General features: G+C 37.7%; 3 protein-coding genes across 3 annotated transcripts; 1 reads left to right on the forward strand and 2 right to left on the reverse strand.

Moving 5' to 3' along the window:
• Positions 1-715: 715 nt before the first annotated feature.
• On the forward strand, positions 716-2612 carry LOC113696864 (5-OH-xanthotoxin synthase-like). The gene is made up of 4 exons (XM_027216250.1): positions 716-827; positions 1036-1301; positions 2013-2209; positions 2360-2612. The coding sequence occupies exons 1-4, from the start codon at positions 716-718 to the stop codon at positions 2610-2612; spliced, it is 828 nt and encodes a 275-aa protein (XP_027072051.1).
• Positions 2613-3581: 969 nt separating this feature from the next.
• Positions 3582-5276, reverse strand: LOC113694698 (large ribosomal subunit protein P3). The gene is made up of 2 exons (XM_027213551.2): positions 4944-5276; positions 3582-3965 (listed from the first exon to the last, which is right to left on the reverse strand). Exons 1-2 carry the CDS (start codon positions 5139-5141, stop codon positions 3789-3791), a joined length of 375 nt encoding a protein of 124 aa, XP_027069352.1. The 5' UTR covers positions 5142-5276; the 3' UTR covers positions 3582-3788.
• A 4733-nt stretch (positions 5277-10009) lies between these two features.
• Positions 10010-17527, reverse strand: LOC113696865 (6,7,8-trihydroxycoumarin synthase-like). Its single transcript, XM_027216251.1, has 4 exons — positions 16646-17527; positions 14978-15151; positions 14735-14743; positions 10010-10447 (listed from the first exon to the last, which is right to left on the reverse strand). Exons 1-4 carry the CDS (start codon positions 17525-17527, stop codon positions 10010-10012), a joined length of 1503 nt encoding a protein of 500 aa, XP_027072052.1.
• Positions 17528-21461: the final 3934 nt, after the last annotated feature.

The raw sequence follows: 21461 nt of genomic DNA on the forward strand, positions 1-21461 counted from the left end.
GCCACTTCCGGAGTAACAATACCACGAAATAAGCAAGTCAAAATGTTAATACAACTTTAAAGGATGAATTATTGCAAAAAGAAGTTTAAGATGCTTGTTCTTCTAGCATCACAATTGCAAACTCTGCTACAGTTATAATTGATTATTTGTGAAAGGAAATTGAAAATGAGATTTAAGAGGCGGGGCAGTTGGCTGTTGTCCTGTTACATGTTATCTGATAGCGGTCAAAATAGTATCCAATTCCAAACACTGGAGAAAAAGCACATCCTAACCCCGGAATCTAGGACGATATCAATGAACTCCAGACTTAATTAGTCTATTAAAAAGCCAACAAGGTTACTTTCTTTGATCGTTAATTCAGATTTTCTGGAAGAATTAATTTGTGTACTAATGGTTTTTGTCAAGACTGAACTTAGAAAAGGGGGAAGAAGTTTGATTGACCAAATTCTATTGATCAGGTTTCAAAGAAAAATGGCATGGATTTTCCTATGCTCAATTCTTCTTTTGATCCTATTTCTTCTTCTTCAAAAAACCAAGAAAAGAGAAAAAAATTCGTGGTCCACCAGGTCCTCCAGGGCTTCCTTTCATCGGAAACTTGCACCAATTTGATAGTGCAAAGCCTCATGAATACCTGTGGAAACTATCCAAGAATTACGGGCCTCTCATGTCTTTAAGGCTTGGTTCTGTGCCAGTAGTTCTGATTTCTTCATCGAAAATGGCAAAAGAAGCCCTGAAAACCCATGATCTTCTATTCTATGGATGGCCAGCATATGTTAGCCATAAAAAATTATCATACAATGGCCTGGATGTTGCATTTCCACCTTATGGTGAGTATTCAGGGAAGATGAGGAAGATTTGCGATCTTCATCTCTTTAGCCTCGGTCAAGTTCAATCCTTTTCGCCAATTATTCAGGATGAAATTTCCCACTTAATACAGAAGATATCAAATCTTTCTTGTGCATCTAAAGTAATCAATTTAAGTTCGATTATGATGTCGCTTAGTAGCACGATAATTTGTCAAATTGATTTTACAAGAATCTCAGGGCATGATGGGAGGGTTTTTCATCTCTGATCACCTTCCTTCATTGAGCTGGATTGATAAGCTCTCAGGGATGTTTGCTCGTCTAGAGAATAATTTTAAGGACTTGGATTTGTTCTACCAAGAGCTCATAGATGAGCACCTCAATCCCAATAGGCCAGAAACAATGAAGGATGATGTTCTTGATATCTTGATCCAGATAAAACAAGAACAATCATCAGGATTTGCACTTTCTTGGGATCACATCAAAGCATTGCTCATGGTAATTCCCTTTTTATTGTAATACAATACTTTGCTTCTCATTCTTTTTGGCCATTTTTTCTAGGACAACCTACCTTTTGTTCTGCCAAAGGTCTAAATTTTGGCAATCAATTAAATTTTGCATCATCGACGTGTTAATCAATTAATTTTTGCATCATCTTTTGTCACTAGACGTGAAGAAGTGTTATTTTGTGGTCATTAAAATTTTGTTTGCGATGTTAAGATAGGATTCATCACAGGAACACCAACAAACATTTCAATGCTTGTTTCGTTTGCCTCAGTTATAACCAAGCCAGCCAATTCTGAAGTGGTAGTTGTGATTGGCATAAATAACAATTCAACGGACATTAGACAGATTCCTAAGCAAGTGTTTTGCCTAATTCACGGGAGTGTTTGGTTAGAATGATAATATAGCTACAATTTAACAGGTGCACAGTCAAATCGATACAAACAAGGATTCAACAAGTAAAACTTAGACCTTTTTACTTATTATTTTGGGACATGGATACTCCAAATAGGGAGGCCGAAATGGGAGCCGGGAGGCTTGAGAGTGGGCCTGGGAGACCTAAAATTGTTTATCCCACAGGTGTTTATCATAAAACACCCAATGATTGTCTATCCATTCATTTTTCTTTTAGTTATGTTGAATCCCCAGAAAGAATCACCATGATTGATATTTACATCCTTTGGTTTACTAATTTCTACAATGCAGAATATATTCATAGCTGGAACAGAGACAAGTGCAGCCACAGTTGTTTGGGCTATGACAGCCCTGATGAAGAATCCTTCAGCATTGAAGAAAGTACAAGCTGATATTAGAGATTTGGTTGGACAAAAAGGAGCTGTAGTAGAAGAAAAACTTCAGAAGCTTCACTATTTAGATGCAGTAATAAAGGAAGCTCTAAGATTGTATCCCACTGCACCAGTTCTAGTGCCAAGAGAAACTATAGAAAATTGCAACATAGAAGGCTAATGGGCCATATCTAGAGACCCTGAAAGCTAGGAAAGGCCAGATGAATTCATTCCTGAGAGATTCTTGAGCAATACTATTGATGTCAGGGGAAATGATTTTGAAGTGATTCCATCTGGAGCTGGAAGAAGAGGATGCCCTGGAATTTCTCTAGGACGGTCAATTGTGAAACTTGCACTCGCCAACCTTCTTTATTCCTTTGAATGGGAATCGCCGTCCGGGATCAGAACAGAAGATGTTCATACCAACGTTTTGCCAGGAATAACTAGAAAAATGCGCTTTGAGTTTTGGCCAAGTAATATCTCGATCAAAGCTCTTAACACCGCAGAGAGTGAACATTAACGGCATGTATTTTTCTTTCTTTTCATCCTTTTTTTTCGTGTTTTACAGACTACTCGTACTTTATAGAAAGTTATCTGTGAACAAAACAAAAGTTTGCAAGAAAGTTATTGATGGTAAATAGACAGTATTAGTTAATGGTGTAATGCTACATGATTCACCACTTGCGGCCTTCATTTAAATGAATACCAAAAGTTTCTGGCGGGTCATTCATATTCCATGAATTGTGTAGTTAAATCCTAAAAGCACAGGAAACAAAACAGTTCATTCAAAATCATGGAAAACGGTCTACCAAGCCACCCACCTCAACCACCCCCCAAACCCCATTAAAAAAAACATAAATAGAAGTGGTCTTCTTCTGAAACGTCATAGCAATCTTTTATCTCATCTCTTTAACATCATACTTCCTTCAATATTCAAGGGTAACATGATCATGTGAATACGAGACAATACAATAGGAGACTTTCTGTTCAAGCGTAACAAAGATCATGTGAATCCGAGAGAATACAATAGGAGCCTTCAGAAATCCAAAATATATATAAAAGTTATCAAGCTTTTGTGTCTCGACCTATAGTTAAAAGTTTATACAAGTAGAACAAACTTCCCTTGCACAGATAAGCAGAGCAAAATCAACTTTATGAACCAAAAAACAAGCAGAAATAAAAACCATTGCAGGTACAGCACCTTAAAGTCAACCTATTATGCATGTGGCATCACCTTGTATTATCCTTCCTAAGCCATCCGAGATCAGCTCAGTTAATTTTCAAGTAAGCATCTGTATAAAGTAAACACCTTTTACAAGATGCCTATGTTATCTAGACAGTAGTTACTTGTGTACTTGATGGACAACCCCAAACAAGAAGATTAAGAAGACATAGCCCTTTCTAAAGATGGTCATCCAAACCTTTCACATGAAAGGGAATGAAAACGCATGCAAATTGGGGAAGGAACTAACATAGAGATGGATTAGGATTCACTAAATCACATGCAAAATCTGCAAGGATAGATAAAGTTCACTACATCTTTCAAATCTTAAGTTCCATGGTTCAAGAAATTACACTAGTTCTTTCAAAAATTAAGTTTAATTATCAAATACTACCAAAACTTTAAGCAGCTAGATGCACATTCAAAAGTTGTTTCACCAAAACAACAATATACCACAATGTAAAAGATGGTAATCTAATCAAAGAGGGACATTCCAAAGTCCTCATCATCACTCTCCTCCTTCTTCTCCTCTCTCTCTTCCTTAGCTGGAGCAGCTTCAGCAGCTGGCGCACCACCTGCAGGAGCAGCAGCAGCAGCAGCTCCACCACCAATGAAACCACCACCACCACCACCACCACCACCAATGACAACCTGTCTCAAGATAAGATGATCCTCACAAGTTAGTTGAGCAATAAAAGCCTAACCAAAACTTGCATTACTACAAGCAACACATTACTACAGACCAACCCCAACATTCAGACTACTTTTTGTCCTATACAAAGTACAACCTGTTAAAGAAAAATAAATAAGAGACCAGTTCTATCATGCTCCAGCTATAACAACACAGATTCATCAAAGCTCCAGGAAAATAGAAACAACATTATGCAAATTCCTCAATGCGTTATTAGCAGAACTTTTGCATAATACAAAACTGCCCTATCTCTTATCTAATCATAGTACCAATTCTTAGCAAATATATATAAATACAATTGCATCAAGACGGTAAAACAGCAATTCTGGAGCATAACAAATTTAATCAGGTATAAAATGCTGAAACGCAAAATCTATTCATCCTATTGTGTTACAATCCCTGCTACTAGTGACCATATCTTGTTGACTTACTCATTTTACCACACTGGAAATAGCAGTCCCTAACTCTATCTACCATATTTACGGCCAAAGAGAAAAAATTCAAAGTCTAATTCAGAACAATTTACTTAATCGGAAAAGCACAAAGTCTAATTCAGAACAATTTGCTTAATCGGAAAAGCACAAAAGAAATACATTTTCCAATTTGGAAAAATTATCAGTATACTCAACAAGAAAATAAAGAGAAAAATTCAAGTCATCATCATTACTATGCACTTCTAACAAATGATTCTCCCATCTAATTTATAAGGCAGACAAGAAATTTCAAAAAAGAAAAAAAATTCTAGAACTTTATTCAATAAATCGACTAAAATCTCGAGAAAACTTAAATAAAAACTTAATCCTGATTAACAAAATCTTAACATTCATCATTAAGCAATGTACAGAACGACTAGATCATCTACTAAACATGTTCAACCTTCGAAATAAAAGCAAATTCCTACACAAAAAAAGTACAAAAGAATAATAATAAAAGGGGACCTGGAAAACAGCGGAGGAAGGTGTGATGAAGGAGAAGGAAGACTGAACTCCACCAGCGGAATCGGCAGCAGTGGCGGCTTGAACGAGCTTGCGCTGCAGCTCGAAAGTGGAGGCGGCTGAAGCCTCAAGATCGCCCTTGAGTTGCTTGGCGCTCCAGTCGCCGTCGGATCCTTTGACAACAAATGTATAAACTCCCATTTCTTCTTCGTCCTCCTGATTCTCAGTGTGTGTAGTGCGTGTGATTTTGCGATTAGAGTTTGAGGACGCAGCCAAAAGTGGTGGTCGGGCGCTTTTTGTATGAGCAGACGAACGGGAAACCCTAGTTCTACGATTTTGGGTGGGGTTTTGGATTTTATCGGTTTAGTGAAATGACGATTTTGACCTTGAGCTTTTGTGGGTTGTTGAGTTGGGCTTGAGTTCAGGGGAAACTGGATATAGTTGAATTTTGATGCCACTTAGTCTGAAATGAGATGGCTTGGGCTAAGCTGAATCTGCCAGTACAGATTAAAGGCCTATTCTTTTCTCTCTTTTTTTCTTTTCTTTTTTTAGTTTGTGTTCTATTTCTTGTATGATCTTTGGCTCTCTTATAATGCTATCTCCTCCAGAAGGAAAAGAATAGAAATTGCTAAATTATTTGCTACTCTGGCTCCAGGAATGGCTGGTCCTTCATATAGATTTGAAAGGCGAAGCAAATTGCTTGATACCTGAATCAAGGTCGACTAGGTTGGAGCTTAAAAATTAATCAAAACACGAACAACATTTATTTGTTCAATAAAATCTCAAATTAGACTTAAGTTTGGCTTGATTAGCATAATATTTTGGAATTTACATCATAAATTTCTAATTATTCGAATTCAAATTGATAAAAACTCATTTGAAGTTTGGATCAATATATGTACAAGTTAAATTTGAAAACAATTTCGAACTTGTTAAAATAGACAAGCAAATTTAAACACTAAACTATACGGTTTGATTAAACTCATTTATACACCTAAGTATTCATCGAACCCTACTATCTATCCCTAATGAGGTTGGGCTTTCTTGAATGGATGTGAAATTTGCTTTTTTAAATGGCTTTTTTGAAGAAGAGGCATATGTTGAGCAATCTGCAGGTTATGTTAGAATGGGTCAAGAAAACAAAGTATATAGATTGAAGAAGGTGTTGTATGGGTTAAAACAATCTCCTAGAGTTTGGTACACCCATATTAATATTTATTTTGTTAAGCATGATTTTCTAATATGCCCATATGAGCGTACTTTATACATCAAATTCAACCCTGGAGGAGATGTTCTTATTGTATGCTTGTATGTGGATGACTTAATATTTACAGGCAACAATCCCAAACTAATTTTTGAATTCAAGGAGGCTATGATCAATTAGTTTGAGATGACAGATTAAGGATTCATGTCTTATTTTCTTGGTATTAAAGTTCGTCAATTGGATGGTGGAATGTTTATTTCACAAAGAAAGTATGCAGGTGATATTCTAAAGAAATTTAAAATGGATGTAGCTAAACCAATGATGATCTCAGTTGAAGAAAATTTGATATTGACCAAAGATGGCATTGGTGATTCTGTTGATGCTACTTATTTCAGGAGATTAGTGGGGAGTCTTAGGTACTTAATTTCTACAAGACTTGACATCACTTATCGAGTTGGTTTGATTAGTAGATTCAGGGAATCTCGACGCCAATCTCACTTACAAGCTGCTAAGAGAATTTTGAGATATGTTCAAGGTACACAGTATATTTTATTCATCTTGACATGGTAGCAACCTTGTTGGATATACTGATAGTTTGGTGACACAATACAAAGAAGGAACACTTCTGGTTATGCATTTTATTTGGGTTCTGGTATATTTGCTTGGTCTTCCAAAAAACAGCAGGTGGTTGCTTTGTCCACAGTAGAAGCGAAGTACATTGAAGCTGCGAGTAGTGCTACTCAAGCACTTTGATTAATGAGAATGCTTGGGTTTTTACAACATAAGTAAGATGGTCCTGCTAAAATACTTTGTGATAGCATGTCTACTATTGAGTTGACACAAAATCTTGTTTTCCATGCACACGACATCAAGTCATTTTATTCATTAGTTAGTTCAAGATCAAAAGATTGTCATTGACTATTGTAGAAGTGAAAATCAAGTAGCTGGTGTTTTGACAAAACCACTCAATTTGGAGATGTTCATGAAGTTGAAAAAAATGCTCGGCATGGTGAAGTTTGAAGATCTTGATTTAAGGGAGACAATATAGGAAATAAATCAAGATTATTATTATTATTATTATTATTATTAGTTTCCATATTGTTTGCTCCTGGTCTCTTTGTTATGTCAGTAGAGGTTTTTAAATCCAAATCCAATTGTATAATTGATTCCTTTGCAGTTCGGGAACTATGCTTTAGGAATCTTAGCTGTGTGTGTTAGTCCACGCTCTACTAATGTATTGAGAGTTAAGAAATTGAGCAATAAAGTCAGAGAATTGCCTCCCTGTGGCCGTGCGTATTTCTTGCTCTTGGCCCGCGCCGCTGTCTTTTGTTGTTTCTGCTGCCTACTCAATTCGGGTTTGTGAGACTTATTTGTTGTTTTCCTGTGGGTAAATTTCCTGCAGCTTGCTTGTTTTTTGGTTCGTAAGTTGATTTTCCTCTGCTTATCTGTGCAAAGCAAGTTTGTTCTACTTGCATAAACTTTTAAGAATAGGTCGAGATACAAAATCTCGATAACTTTTCTATATTTTGGTTTTCGGAAGTTTCCTATTGTATTGTCTCGTATTCACATGATCTTTGTGAGGGTTGAACATTGAAAGATTAATTTGCTATGATGTTTCAAAAGAAGACCCCTTCTTTTCTTGGGTTGCTACATAATGTTGACTGTTTTCCATGATTTTGGATGAACTGTTTTGTTTCCTGTGCTTTTAAGTACAAAATCCATGGAACATCATAAACCCGCCAAAAACTTTTGGCGTTCATTTATAAGAAGGCTGCAACTGGTGAATTATGTAGGCTTGCACCATTAACTATAATTGATAAGTATCCATTTTACTTAATAGTTTGTAAATACATTAGTTCATTTATAGTTAGTTTTAAACTCCTATGATAATGTGAGTGACCATTTTGACAATTTTGGATGTCTTTGAATAACTTTGAGAAGACTTGTGAATTTGTTCTATTTTACTTGTTAAAGTTTATCATTTTTGATAGAGACGAAGGAACAAGGAAATCTGGCACTATTTACAAAAAGTCATCACAAGATTGGCAGAAAATATAAGGTGCCGGATAGACGGAGTCAAGCATGATACCATACCAGATACTCATCAAAAAGTTTTGATGAAACAAGGGTGTTAAGCAATATGTAGGGCCGGATGGTGAATTTTGAGTTAGATACGAGTCAAATACTTGAGTGGGAAAATTTTGCAAGTTGTGCAACTTGTAGCCTACTTTTTATCCTTCTTTTCTATAATGACTATGACTTTTTGACAACCACTTTTCGGGTTAAAACCATCAGCTTTTGTTAACTTTATGTCATTCTACTTAACCTTTAACTCTTCAAAACAAAAGAGACTTTTTGTGGAAGATTAAAGGCACTTGAAGTTTGACAGCCCCACCTTCCCCTAAGACGTACCAAAGGGGCTAGCGAACTGCCTGCTCAACTCTCGCCAGGACTACTAAAACGATTATACACAAACTAAAATGTTCCGAAATATATTAGCGCGTTTAAACGATTCAACAACCACGGAATGGAAAACGAAAATCGAAACTGAAGGTGAATAGTGACTGCCACGTCACAATCCGGCCGGATATCCCTTTGGTACGTTTTAGGGGAAGGTGGGGCTGTCACATGAAGAGCATAAATAGAGAGAGTTTTGTTTAGGTAAGGAGTTTTGAGTTTTGCTTTAGCTTGGAGTCTAGTTAGTTTAGAGAGGAGAAAAGATTTTGGAGCAAAAGGAAAAAATAAAAGAGGTTGAAGCAAGACACAAACTAACAGCATTCATAGCTTTTTTCATTTATATTAATTTGCAAGACTAGTTTTGAACTTGTGTTATGTATTCATTTATGTAAAAACTAAGCAAGGAGGAAGATTGGGATGAAGAATGAGCATGGTGGGAGGCTCTAGTAATAAGGGTTATTCTCTTCCCCAAACTCTTTATCTTGTATTTGACTCTATACTTGGTGAATTTGCTAGTTTGGACATTATGTTTGCGATTTTCTTTTAAAGTTTATTTCTTGGGTATTTGGTTGAACTATTTATGATTACTATGTATTGGATTCTAGATTATTTTGGGCTATTATTTTAATTAAGTTGTTTAGCACTTTTGTTCGTATAATCATTATTAACTAGCCATTGATAGTGATCATCTCATGGTGTTAGATTTTCAATGAAAATTGGTAATTGACACTAGTTCATGGAAGTACTAAACCTAGAGAGTACAATCACCAAAGTAGATATTTACCTTTGTGACTTATTTTGTAGTAATTTTATAGGAATGAATGAGTTTGTAATTAATTTCATAACCACGAAAGTAGTTATGGATTAGTTATAGGTATATTAAGTATATCGGCGAAAGTAGGTATCACGAATATTAGGAAATTACGCTATAATTTAGTCGATATTTTAGTGCTCAAGTAGTTGGGAAGATGCACTAGCATGAGTAAACAGGAATTCCATTATCTAATGAGCTTTCGTTTGTATTTTTCTTTCCATTAGTAGCTATCTAATTTATTGATAGTCTATATAATAGAAAAGTTTTAGTAGTACTAGTGTTGTCCATTTTCATTGTAGGTTAACTCTTAATACTCTATACTCAAACACAACCAATATACTTGCAGTTATATATGGAGTATTTAGAAATTTACAAATTTAAAACTTGAGACTTAGCATGTGATTATTTTTATAGACACAGCCCACGGCTATCACTAATACTGTCTATCTAGCATCAATAATTGTCATGCATAATTTCATTTTTTTCACATATAACCCTCTATCAAGTACGAGCAGTTCATAAAACATTAAGAGAAAGGATGAAAAGAAGGGAAAAAAAAAGCCCAAAATGCTCCTAAGGTCACCACCTGCAGTCTTAAGAGCTTTTATGAAGATATTCCTTGGCCAAAATGCAAAGAGCATTTTTCTTGTGCATGGTTATTCCTGGCAAAACATCAGTATCAATATCTTCTGCTCTGATCCCAGAAGGCAATTCCCATTCAAAGGAGTAAAGAAGGTTCGCGAGTGCAAGTTTCACAGTTGACAGTCCCAGATGAATTCCAGGGCATCCTCTTCTTCCGGCACCAAATGGAATCACTTCAAAATCATTTCCCCTGACATCAATAGCATTGTTCAAGAATCTCTCAGGAATGAATTCATCTGGCCTTTCCCAGCTTTCAGGATCTCTAGATATAGCCCAATCATTAATGTAAACTAAGGTTTTGGATCCAATTTCATAGCCTTCTATGTTGCAACTTTGTGTAGTTTCTCTTGCCACTAGAACTGGTGCAGGGGGATACAATCTTAGAGCTTCCTTTATTAACCATATATAGACTAAGTGCTTAGGAAGTTGTCCGATGGTGCGTTTTGTTTGCTGACATGGCATTTGATGATTTGCTGGAAAGTGGTCGTTCTCCATGCGCCTTTCACGTGAACTGCTGCTTGCAATTGTTGGCCTGTGGATTGCGTTTGTCAGCCACCGAACCCTGGCTGGAAAAAATCAACTCCTTCAATGGAACCCGAGACCGGACTCATAGTGGTCATAGTGGTCATCAACAATAATAATAATAGTGTTAGGCTTGTGGTGCTGATAATAATGCTACTCTGCTTCCCATTTTACCTAATGTCAGGTTTTTGGTGAGGTTAGAGTGTGTATTTGGGTCAAAGTGACAACTCCTGTTTTACCTGTTTACCCTTGTCTTACATGTTTATTTACTTTTTTTTTTGGCTTGGCTTAGTTTAGCTATTGTTGGGTTATAGATGTCAAAATAATGCTTTGTCACTTTGTAGCTTGTCAGCCATGCGTACCTTCTTTGCCTCTTATACTTTCAAAACGTTGTCTTCCGTACGTCTTGGGAAGCTATTCCATACTTTATGTCCTGGATTTTGCAGATGCTATCATGCTTTGTGGTTGGTTTATGCATTCGGTGATCATTTTTCCTCTTTCGTTCCGTTGTTTCAGCTATAAGGTTGGTTTGCTCTTTTTCCCTCTGCTTGGTTCTCTGTTCTTTTGGAGCTTTCATTTCTATTGTCCAGCTTCGAGGTAATTATCTCCGCCAGTTTTTTCCTTTTCGGTTTATCTACTGTTTACTGCTTCTGCTTATCAGCTGTGCCAGCATTTGCTATTTTATTCGCTGACTTTGTTCCATTTTCCCCTGTTTGCGTGCTTGTGAATGCTGATCCATGCATGCCGTTGCTATTGTGGTAAGCTCATTTTAAAACCAAAAAAAAAAACCTTTCCCGCCTCTTTGTTTTCTTTCCAATATCTCATCTTTCTGTGCTTGCCATCTCCTCTTTTATAGCTTTATTTGATGTCGTTGTGCTTGGGATTTTCTGGCATTCTCGTTCTTCCGAGGGCGCTGCTATGGAGCTGATCTTCTGTTATGTGTTATGGCAGGAACTTGGTTGCAGGTCAGATGCTTGTTTCTTTGTTTTGCTTGCCTTTTCCCTCCTTCTGCCTGCATTAGTTGCTGACTATTTCTTGCCTCCTTCCTGGTCATTCCGTACTTTACGTATTTTCCCCAGCATGCATGGCTTCTTCAGAATCTTCATGCTTTCTTTAGTGTTCCCAGCATGCATGGCTTCTTCAGAATCTTCATGCTTTCTTTAGTGTTTTTGCTTGGTGCATTGTTTAATCTTTCTTTATCCTTTTCGCTCCCTGCATTTTTGTACTGTACATCGTGCTCATGCATGTCTTCATCCTTTGATTGTTTAATTTCTTACACCAATTCGCATGTGCTCCTGTTCTTTCCCTTGGTTTCTGCTATGTTCTTTTATGCTTATTGTCGGTTCTTACAAAGTCATCATATCTGGAATGTTCTTCCTTAGTTATCTTAGTGAAATGGATAAAAATGCTCTGCGCCGAAAGCGCTGTGCCGAAATGTCTCCAGATGCCAAGGCTGCACTTTTGTGCTGGAGACGTGAAGCCAGGCTTGTTAAGAAAAAAGACAAATCCTCTCGATCTTATGTTCGTAGTGTACCGTTAGGACATGTTGAAACTGGTGTTTGTTTCTCTGGTTCTGCTCCTGCTCCTGCTCGTAACGACCAGCTACCAGGCTGCCATAATGAAGTTGCTGATGGTTGTCCTGCTGTGCTTCAGCAATCGTTGGACTATATGTCTACCACTATCCCTGCTCCACTCTGCCTATCTAGTGGAACTTCTTCCTCTGCTGTTGTCCCACATTTAGTTCAATGTAGTTTAGTTTCTGAAGGTATATACCATCGCAAAATTCTAGCTCTCTTCCCCCAGGACCTTTATAGTTATTTAGTTGTCTTCCCCATGTTGACATCTTTTATTGTCTTCGCTTCCCTCCGTACTATTCTCATACAAGTGAGTCCATATATTTGTACGGTTTGCAGCATCTCTGATAAGTCGTTCGGTTCACCGTAGAGAAGCTGCGGTAGATAGTGGTACTGCAACGCTAAAAGAGCAGGCCTGTCTCTCCCCCCATGTTTCGGCTACTGTTCAGCCTTCTCGTCCTTCTAGAAAACGTTCCACAGCCAATTGTTCTCCGAAAAAGAAAAAGAACAAGCTCCTGCATTTGCATAGTCAAAATGAAAATGAACAAACCTGTCATTTGCATACTGAAAGTACATATGCCGTCTTAGGATCTATTGATGAGTCAAATCTTGGATCCCTTCGTTCTTCTGCTCCTTCATGCTTAGACGACTTAGGTGAGCATGGAGTGTCTTCCTCAATCACAGTCACCCCTGTGTCCAAACATTTGTGCTTGCTGACGCAGAGGTAATATATATCCAAGTCTTCCTTTTACCTTCAAATCATCAAACTAACTTCAATACAATTTAATACTTGCTAATCACAGGGTACGACAGTCGAAATGCATGTTCCTCAGAGCATTCTCCATCAAACAACTGAACTGCTTGTACCGTTTAAAACATACCACATCTCTGGAGCTTTGGTTTCTCCGCCAATTACTGATACTGCCATCAGTCAATATCCATTTCATTTCATTGCTACTGAAGATACTTTAATTGAAGAAATTCAAGAGGCTGGTCAGCCTTCTCTTCCTCTTCATTTCCAGCTACATTCTTTCTCTACATTAGCCGTAATTGCTGACACTGATCAGCTTATAAGTAAGTTAGTCCTCACACCATGCGATATCTTGTCCACCTGCCAACAAATTACTAGCATCCTGATTTTTTTTTTAAAACTTCCTTAGATGTCATGGGAATTGTACTACATGCTTTACCTGTGAAAACTATCACTTCTGACAGAGAAACATCCATTGCTCGAGACTATGTCATTGCCGATCGAGAGTAATAACCTTACCTGCTAATTCATTTAGTTATTCCATACATCATATATCCGAACAAACTATTCACATAAATATTTATTCTTCCTGTTTTTGCTAGCATGAGGCCATTCATTTTAACTTTGAAGAATGACTTCCTACAAGCCAATGGTCCTGCAATTGCAGTTGCTCAAAACAATTTTCCAGTCATCATTGGCATAAGAATGAAAGTCACAACACAGAACTGTAACCAAATACCTACTATTTATTATTTAAAAAACACCATCACACTTATAAGCAAAAAAATCTTTTTCGTTCATCTTGCTGTTCATATTTTCTTCCTTTTTTTCCCTTATATCCCAGATCTTAGTCTTTCAACTCAAGATTCGACCACTATTTTGATATCTCCAATAGTACAACAAGCAACGGATCTGCATCACTGGTCAGAATTTTTTAGGCGCTCTATGTTCCATCATTCCAATTACTCTGTTCCACCTTAACTTTTCCTTTCTTATTTTAGGTATCATCACAACGCGCCTCAGCTAGCACAGATGGTCCATGAACACAGTTATACTAATCCGCACATCCTTCTTCCTCCCCCTCACTACAATCAAATCCATGACATAGCCGCTCTGCTTCACTTCGTAAAATTCTTATACTACTGGCCAATTTCACATCTTAACTTCTTTTTCATATTTCCTTGTTAATATTTCCCTATTGCTCCTCCTATTGCTTTTATTATTCTATGTAGAAACCAAGGACTGCATGGATTAGAGGTGTCGTCGAGCTTGATTGTAAACCTCAAGATTTTACCTACATAGCTTGTCCCAATTGTTATCACCCAAACAACTGTGTAGATGAACGGAAAATAACTTGCAAATACTGCCAAGCTAATGTTGATCTCCAACCCAGGTACTTATAAATAATATACCCTGTTTATCTTACTCAATCTATACCTCCAATCGCATGTACATCACCTCATTAATTCCAGGGCTTGCATTTCGATCTGGATCACGGATTCAACTGGCACTCTATGTCTTACTGCTATGGGCTCTGAAGCCGAAAAGCTAGTTCAATTTTCAACTGCTGAACTATTCTATTTGCAAATGGAGGTAAGTACCTATTTTCTTTTATGCATCACTTGTTTCGGTCTCTTTTTCCCAACAACTTATTATATTCCTTTCACACTTTATTCTCACCAGAATATAAATATAACCCAGCATCTCCAAACAATTCTCCACGGAAAAATACTTACATGCTACATCAAACCCTCCACATCAAAGTTCAGAATGATCAGACGCTCAGCTTATCAAATGATCACTTACTACGCTATGGATGAAGTTCACAACGTTGACAACCTCAACATCAATGATCTCAACATTAATCACTGAAGACCTACTTATTCTGTTTTCTAAATCTACGTTCATTAGTATTAATGTTTTTTACTTATCTGTTAAATATGTTGTTCATTACAATTTCCAAATTTCTTACTTTCTACTTTCCAATTTCTTATTACTTTACTCAACAACACTGGGCATGCCAATCTTTCAAATCCACACCGCGCTTATGCGCGGTGCACACCTCCTAGTTACTGCATCTAAATAGCGAAGCTGCTGAAGTTTCTCTCCTACTACAGCTCCTTTTTGTCCAACCAAATCTCTAATTTCAGCTTGTACTTTCTTTAATGCGGAAGGGTTCTTCATCAGGGCTGTCATAGCCCAAACAACTGTGGCTGCACTTGTGTCTGTTCCAGCTATGAATATATTCTGCATTGTAGAAATTAGTAAACACAAGGATGTACATATCAATCATGGTGATTCTTTCTGGGGATTTAACGTAATTAAAAGAAAAATGAATGGATAAACAATCATCAAATGTCTTATGAAGCCGCATTTTAGGTCTCCCAGGCCCACTCTCAAGCATCCCGGCTCCCATTTTCGGCCCCCCAATTTGGAGTCTCCATGTCTAGGGCTGTCGGATTTGGACCGGGACCTGATATCTAAATAGCGAAGCTGCTGAAGTTTCTCTCCTACTACAGCTCCTTTTTGTCCAACCAAATCTCTAATTTCAGCTTGTACTTTCTTTAATGCGGAAGGGTTCTTCATCAGGGCTGTCATAGCCCAAACAACTGTGGCTGCACTTGTGTCTGTTCCAGCTATGAATATATTCTGCATTGTAGAAATTAGTAAACACAAGGATGTACATATCAATCATGGTGATTCTTTCTGGGGATTTAACGTAATTAAAAGAAAAATGAATGGATAAACAATCATCAAATGTCTTATGAAGCCGCATTTTAGGTCTCCCAGGCCCACTCTCAAGCATCCCGGCTCCCATTTTCGGCCCCTCTATTTGGAGTCTCCATGTCTAGGGCTGTCGGATTTGGACCCGGACCTGATAGTTTTTTTTGGGGTACGAGTTGAGAAATAATTCCATTATTCAGACTCGGGTTCGGACCCATTTACTCTAACAAAAAAGCAGGTCGAATATGTAATATAGGATTCCAATTCGTATCCAATCCGGACCCGAACAATATATTAATAATTATAAAATATAAATATTTCTAAATACAATAGTAATTCTTTTACCAAATTAACAAACCCTAATCTTACAATCCACCTACCTGTACATCTCTCTCTCCTCTCTTGCTCCACCTGCCCATTCCAAGCTTCCAACAAAATCACTAGTTAGTCCATTCCGCCATATCCAAGCTTGCAGAGTTCGCCATCTCTGTTTAAGCTATAATCAATTCTGCCATGTCCCAAAATAATAAGTAAAAAGGTCCAAGCTTTACTTATTGAATCCTTATTTGTATCGATTTGATTGTGCACCTGTTAAATTGTAGCTATATTATCATTCTAACCAGACACTCCCCACGTGAATTAGGCAAAAAACTTGCTTAGGGAGCTGTCTATGTCCATTTAATTGTTATTTATGCCAATCACAACTACCACTTCAGAATTGGCTGGCTTTATTATAACTGAGACAAACGAAACAAGCATTGAAATGTTTGTAGGTGCTCCTGTGATGAATCCTATCTGAACTTTGCAAACAAACTTTCAATGACCACAAAGTAACACTTCTACATATCTAGTGACAAAAGATGATGCAAAAATTAATTGATTAGCCCGTCGATGATGCAAAATTTAATTGATCGCCAAAATTTAGACCTTTGGCAGAACAAGAGCTAGGTTGTCCTAGAAAAAATGGCCAAAAAGAAAGAGAAGCAAAGAATTGTATTACAATAAGAAGGGAATTACCATGAGCAATGCTTTGATGTGATCCCAAGTAAGTTCAAATCCTGATGATTGTTCTTGTTTTATCTGGATCAAGATATCAAGAACATCATCCTTCATTGTTTCTGGCCTATTTGGATTGAGGTGCTCATCTATGAGCTCTTGGTAGAACAAATCCAAGTCCTTAAAATTCTTCTCAAGACAAGCAAACATCCCTGAGAGCTTATCAATCCAGCTCAATGAAGGAAGGTAATCAGAGATGAAAAACCCTGCCATCATGGCCTGAGATTCTTGTAAAATTTGATCAAACCTCTTCCTTTCATGCCCTTCTTCATCATATTTCTTACCAAAAGCAATTCGACAAATTATCGTGCTACCAAGCGACGTCATAATCGAACTTAAATTGATTACTTTAGATGCACAAGAAAGATTTGATATCTTCTGTATTAAGTGGGAAATTTCGTCCTGAATAATTGGCGAAAAGGATTGAACTCTACTGAGGCTAAAGAGATGAAGAACACAAACCTTCCTCATCTGCCTCCAATACTCACCATAAGGTGAAAATGCAACATCGCGGCCGTTGTATGATAATTTTTGATGGCTAACATAAGCTCTCCTTCCAGAGAATACAAGATCATGGGTTTTCAGGGCTTCTTTTGCCATTTTCGATGAAGAAATCACAACTACTGGCACAGAACCAATCCTTAAAGACATGAGAGGCCCGTACTTCTTGGAGAGTTTCCACAGGTACTCATGAGGCTTTGCACTATCAAATTGGTGCAAATTTCCAATGAAGGGAAGCCCTGGAGGACCTGGTGGACCACGAGTTTTTTTGCTTTTCTTGGTTTTTTGAAGAAGAAAAATTAGTATCAAAGGAAGAATTGAGCATAGGAAAAGCCATGCCATTTTTCTTTGAAATCTGATCACTAGAATTTGGTCAATCAAACTTCTTCCCCTTTTTCTAAGTTCATTCTTGACAAAAACCATTAGCATACAAGTTAATTCTTGCAGAAAATCCAAATTGACGATCAAAGAAAGTAACCTTGTTGACTTTTTAACAGATTTATTAAGTCTGGAACATCCTAGAATCCAGGGCTGAGGTGTGCTCTCTGATTTTCAGATAACACGTAACGGGACAACTTAGTTGGATATAAAAAATACTTTACGGGAGCAGATAAGTTCCCCATTATTAATTTTTAATTCATTTCCCCACCACACCCTGGCCCCCTCTTCCCCACTACCCCTCCCCCGGGTAAAAAAGAACCAAAAAAAAAACAACGCAAAAATAAGTTGGAGTGATCCAGCTGAAGGAACAATGGCACCATTGTTGACAGATAATTAATCAGTCCTCAAAAATATGAAAGAAATGTTAATGACTATCCACTTTTTAAATTTTTTATTTTTTATAATGGTACTCTCATTATTTTATTTTTATATTAATAGAAAACAGATTAAAAAAAAAGTAGAATTGCCAGTATAAAAGGGAGCATCATTATAAAAAGGGATAATTTCAAAAACCTCCCCTGAGATTTTTGACTATTTCACTTAGTTTTCTTAAAATTTTAAAAATTACACTTACCTCTCTTGATTTGACACTTTGGTAACCCAACATTAAAATAGGGTAAAAATTTTAATGAAAACCCTAAAATGCCCTTATCTTGTAAGGTTTAATTTATTCTTCTAAACAATTGTAAAGTAATTTGGCACAATTATAAAAGAAGAAGAGTCTCAAGTTTTTCATACCAATATTTGTTAATTGATAATCAACTATGACAATAAATCTTTTGATATAATAGGCTATTGTTTATAGTGCTTTATTAGGGATATAGATTCTTTTTAAAATAGAGAAAAAATTGCTATCTTTTTCTTAAAAGTTTTTGGACTATTTTTTTAATAAAAGTTTATGGACTAGTTTAGTGATTGAACTACTGTAGTTTGGTAGTGATTTTGGGCCATTTGTTTTTAATTATTCTTGATTTTGATACAAAAAAAAGAGCTACTAAAAATTGGATGATATTAAAAGTTATAAAAAAAAACTTCTAGTTTAACGTTTGATCTAGATGGATATTAGCGATAACATTGATAGTTCTTCTATAATTCTAATAAAATATTAGAGAAATGAATAAGAAGGAAAAAGAAAAAAAAATTATAAAATCCATTCTTTGTATAAACATGGCAACAAGGGAGTTTTATTAAAATATTAAGGTTAGTATTGTCATTTTAAATAGGCAAGGGAAATAGTTGTAATTTTTGAAACCTTAAAAGAGCCAAGTGAAATTATCAGAAACCTCAAGGGAGGTTTCTGAAATTATCCCTTATAAAAATTAGAGTTTCAATAACTATTTTGCGAGATGAGATCCAATTAGAAGAGCAATTGCTAACACAGAAAAAAAAAGGTAACAAGAGGAAAAGAAAATAAAGAGACAAACATGCCTGATACTCATGAATAACGTGGTAGGTCTAAAATATCTTCTTTCTTTCCTAATAACTGAAAAAGGAAAGCACTAAAGAAATGAATTCTTGGGACATAATAAATCTCACAATCTGACTGGGCCCTTTTTGTCGTTTGTAGAATTTTTTTTTTCGATAATTCCTTTTTTTGTGGAATAAAATGACATAAAAATTTTTTGAGCGACATAATTTAGCTTATATGGAGTGACACAAGAACTAATATAATATGCAAAAAATTGAAAAAAAAATCATCAATTTCACTTTCATTGCCATTGTTTTAGAATGGATGCCGTAATATATGACCTTTTCTTGCAATTGTTTTTTATGGTTGTGATATATGGAGAGTCAAACTGTAACTTGTCATGCTCCCACATCGGTTAGGGAGGGAGCCTGGGCTGCTTTGATAAGTCTGTTGTGGTTTCACCCACCTCGACGAAGCTTTTTGGTGAGATAGCCTGCGGGTGCCTGTTGTGTTGTCCAGCACCGCCGAGAACAAAACCCACGGCCCCACAGGGTGTCAAACTGTGGGACAATATTGTCGAGGGACTGTTAGAGTTGGTATTAGAGCCGACTCCCGACCCCGGTGTGCCAGCGAGGACGCTGGGTCCCTTAAGGGGAGTGGATTGTAATGATCCCACATCAGTTAGGGAGAGAGCCTGAGCTGCTTTGATAAGTTTGTTGTGGTATCACCCACCTCGACGAGGCCTTTTGGTGAAGTAGCCTGCAGGTGCTTGTTGCGTTGTCCAGCACCGCTAAGAACAAAATCCACGGCCCCACGGGGTGTCAAATTGTGGGACAATATTGTTGAGAGACTGTTAGAGTTGGTATCAGAGCCGACTCCCGACCCCAGTGCGTCAGCGAGGACGCTGGGTCCCCTAAGGGAGGTGGAGTGTCATGCTCCCACATCGGCTAGAGAGGGAGCCTGGGCTATTTTGATAAGTCTGTTGTGGTTTCACCCACCTCGACGAGGTCTTTTGGTGAGGTAGCCTGCGGGTGCCTGTTGTGTTGTCCAGCACCGTCAATAACAAAATTCACGGCCCCACGAGGTGTCAAACTGTGGGACAATATTGTCGAGGGACTATTAGAGTTGGTATCAGAGCCGACTCCCGACCCCGGTGTGCCAACGAGGGCGCTGGGTCCTCTAAGAGGGGTGGAGTGTCATGCTCCCACATCGGCTAGGGAGGGAGCCTGGGCTACTTCGGTAAGTCTGTTGTGGTATCACCCACCTCAACGAGGCCTTTTGGTGAGGTAGCCTGCGAGTGCCTGTTGTGTTGTCCAGTACCGCCAATAACAAAACCCACGGCCCCACGGGGTGTCAAATTGTGTAACAATATTGTCGAGGGACTGTTAGAGTTGGTATCAGAGCCGACTCCCGACCCCGATGTGCCAGCGAGGACGCTGGGTCCCCTAAGGGGGGTGGAGTGTCGTGCTCCCACATCAGCTAGGGAGAGAGCCTGGATTGTTTTGATAAGTCTGTTGTGGTTTCACGCACCTCGACGAGGCCTTTTGGTGAGGTAGCCTGCGGGTGCCTGTTATGTTGTCAAGCACCGTCATTTTTCTGGCGAGGCATGCCTGTTGTGTTATCAAGCACCGCCAGTGATGAATTTTTTGAACTGAGCCTCTCTGGTGGGGTATTACCTGTTGTGTTATCAAGCACCGCCATTTTTCTGGCGAGGCATGCCTGTTGTGTTGTCCAGCACCACCAGGGATGGAATTCTTGAATTGAGACTCTTTGGTGAAGTATAGCCGCAGTACTTCCTTTTGCCTCAAGCCTTGTGGAAGGGAAACAAATAGTTTTGGGGTAAGTTAGAATCTCAGCGAGTGTCCAGTAAAATCAATAATCAAGTACGTTTTACAATAATGCATTTAGATCATGGCATGACTCAATGATCAAATATACGTTTGTTGCTTTTGTGAGCCAGTGAAATCCTCGTACTTAGAACTCCAACGCTCAAACAGATCCAGTAACAGTCAAACAGTAATAGGGAGCCATCGGTGCTTCAGATAAACAGTGGTGGAGACGTTGAGTTTAAGCACACAAATTCCAAGTACTCATTGTAGTCAAAACATTTCATGGCACACATGCAAGCACACATGATGTGCAATCGAATAAGCAATGCAAGAAATAGTTCAAAAAATAACTTTGCAAATAGTTGAGGAATCACTCACCAACCACAGCTCATGAACCTCATCCATCATAACTGGTTAAGCCATGTCCTAAATTTTTCGAATATTTGGGACTTTATTTCCAACTCAGGGCTAGTTGTTTGAACCGAGCCCTTTTGCATGTTTTGTTTGATTACTTGTTTAGTTATCTATTGGCTCTTTACTAAGTGATAAGTGGGATTCGAGTGATTCTTAATACTTGACTGACTTTCGAGAACTATTT

This window comes from Coffea arabica, chromosome 6e, assembly GCF_036785885.1.
Source record: "Coffea arabica cultivar ET-39 chromosome 6e, Coffea Arabica ET-39 HiFi, whole genome shotgun sequence".
Classification (NCBI taxonomy): Eukaryota; Viridiplantae; Streptophyta; class Magnoliopsida; order Gentianales; family Rubiaceae; genus Coffea; species Coffea arabica.

Excerpts from the sequence above, each read along its gene's own strand:
- LOC113696864 (XM_027216250.1), top strand. The coding sequence starts at position 716 with ATGGCAAAAGAAGCCCTGAAAACCCATGATCTTCTATTCTATGGATGG. Across the intron at positions 1,302-2,012 it reads ACATCAAAGCATTGCTCATG|AATATATTCATAGCTGGAAC; the intron begins GTAATTCCCTTT and ends TCTACAATGCAG. Across the intron at positions 2,210-2,359 it reads ATAAAGGAAGCTCTAAGATT|GGGAAATGATTTTGAAGTGA; the intron begins GTATCCCACTGC and ends TATTGATGTCAG.
- LOC113694698 (XM_027213551.2), bottom strand. The coding sequence starts at position 5,141 with ATGGGAGTTTATACATTTGTTGTCAAAGGATCCGACGGCGACTGGAGC. Across the intron at positions 3,966-4,943 it reads CTTCCTCCGCTGTTTTCCAG|GTTGTCATTGGTGGTGGTGG; the intron begins GTCCCCTTTTAT and ends ATCTTGAGACAG.
- LOC113696865 (XM_027216251.1), bottom strand. The coding sequence starts at position 17,527 with ATGGCATGGCTTTTCCTATGCTCAATTCTTCCTTTGATACTAATTTTT. Across the intron at positions 15,152-16,645 it reads ACATCAAAGCATTGCTCATG|AATATATTCATAGCTGGAAC; the intron begins GTAATTCCCTTC and ends TCTACAATGCAG.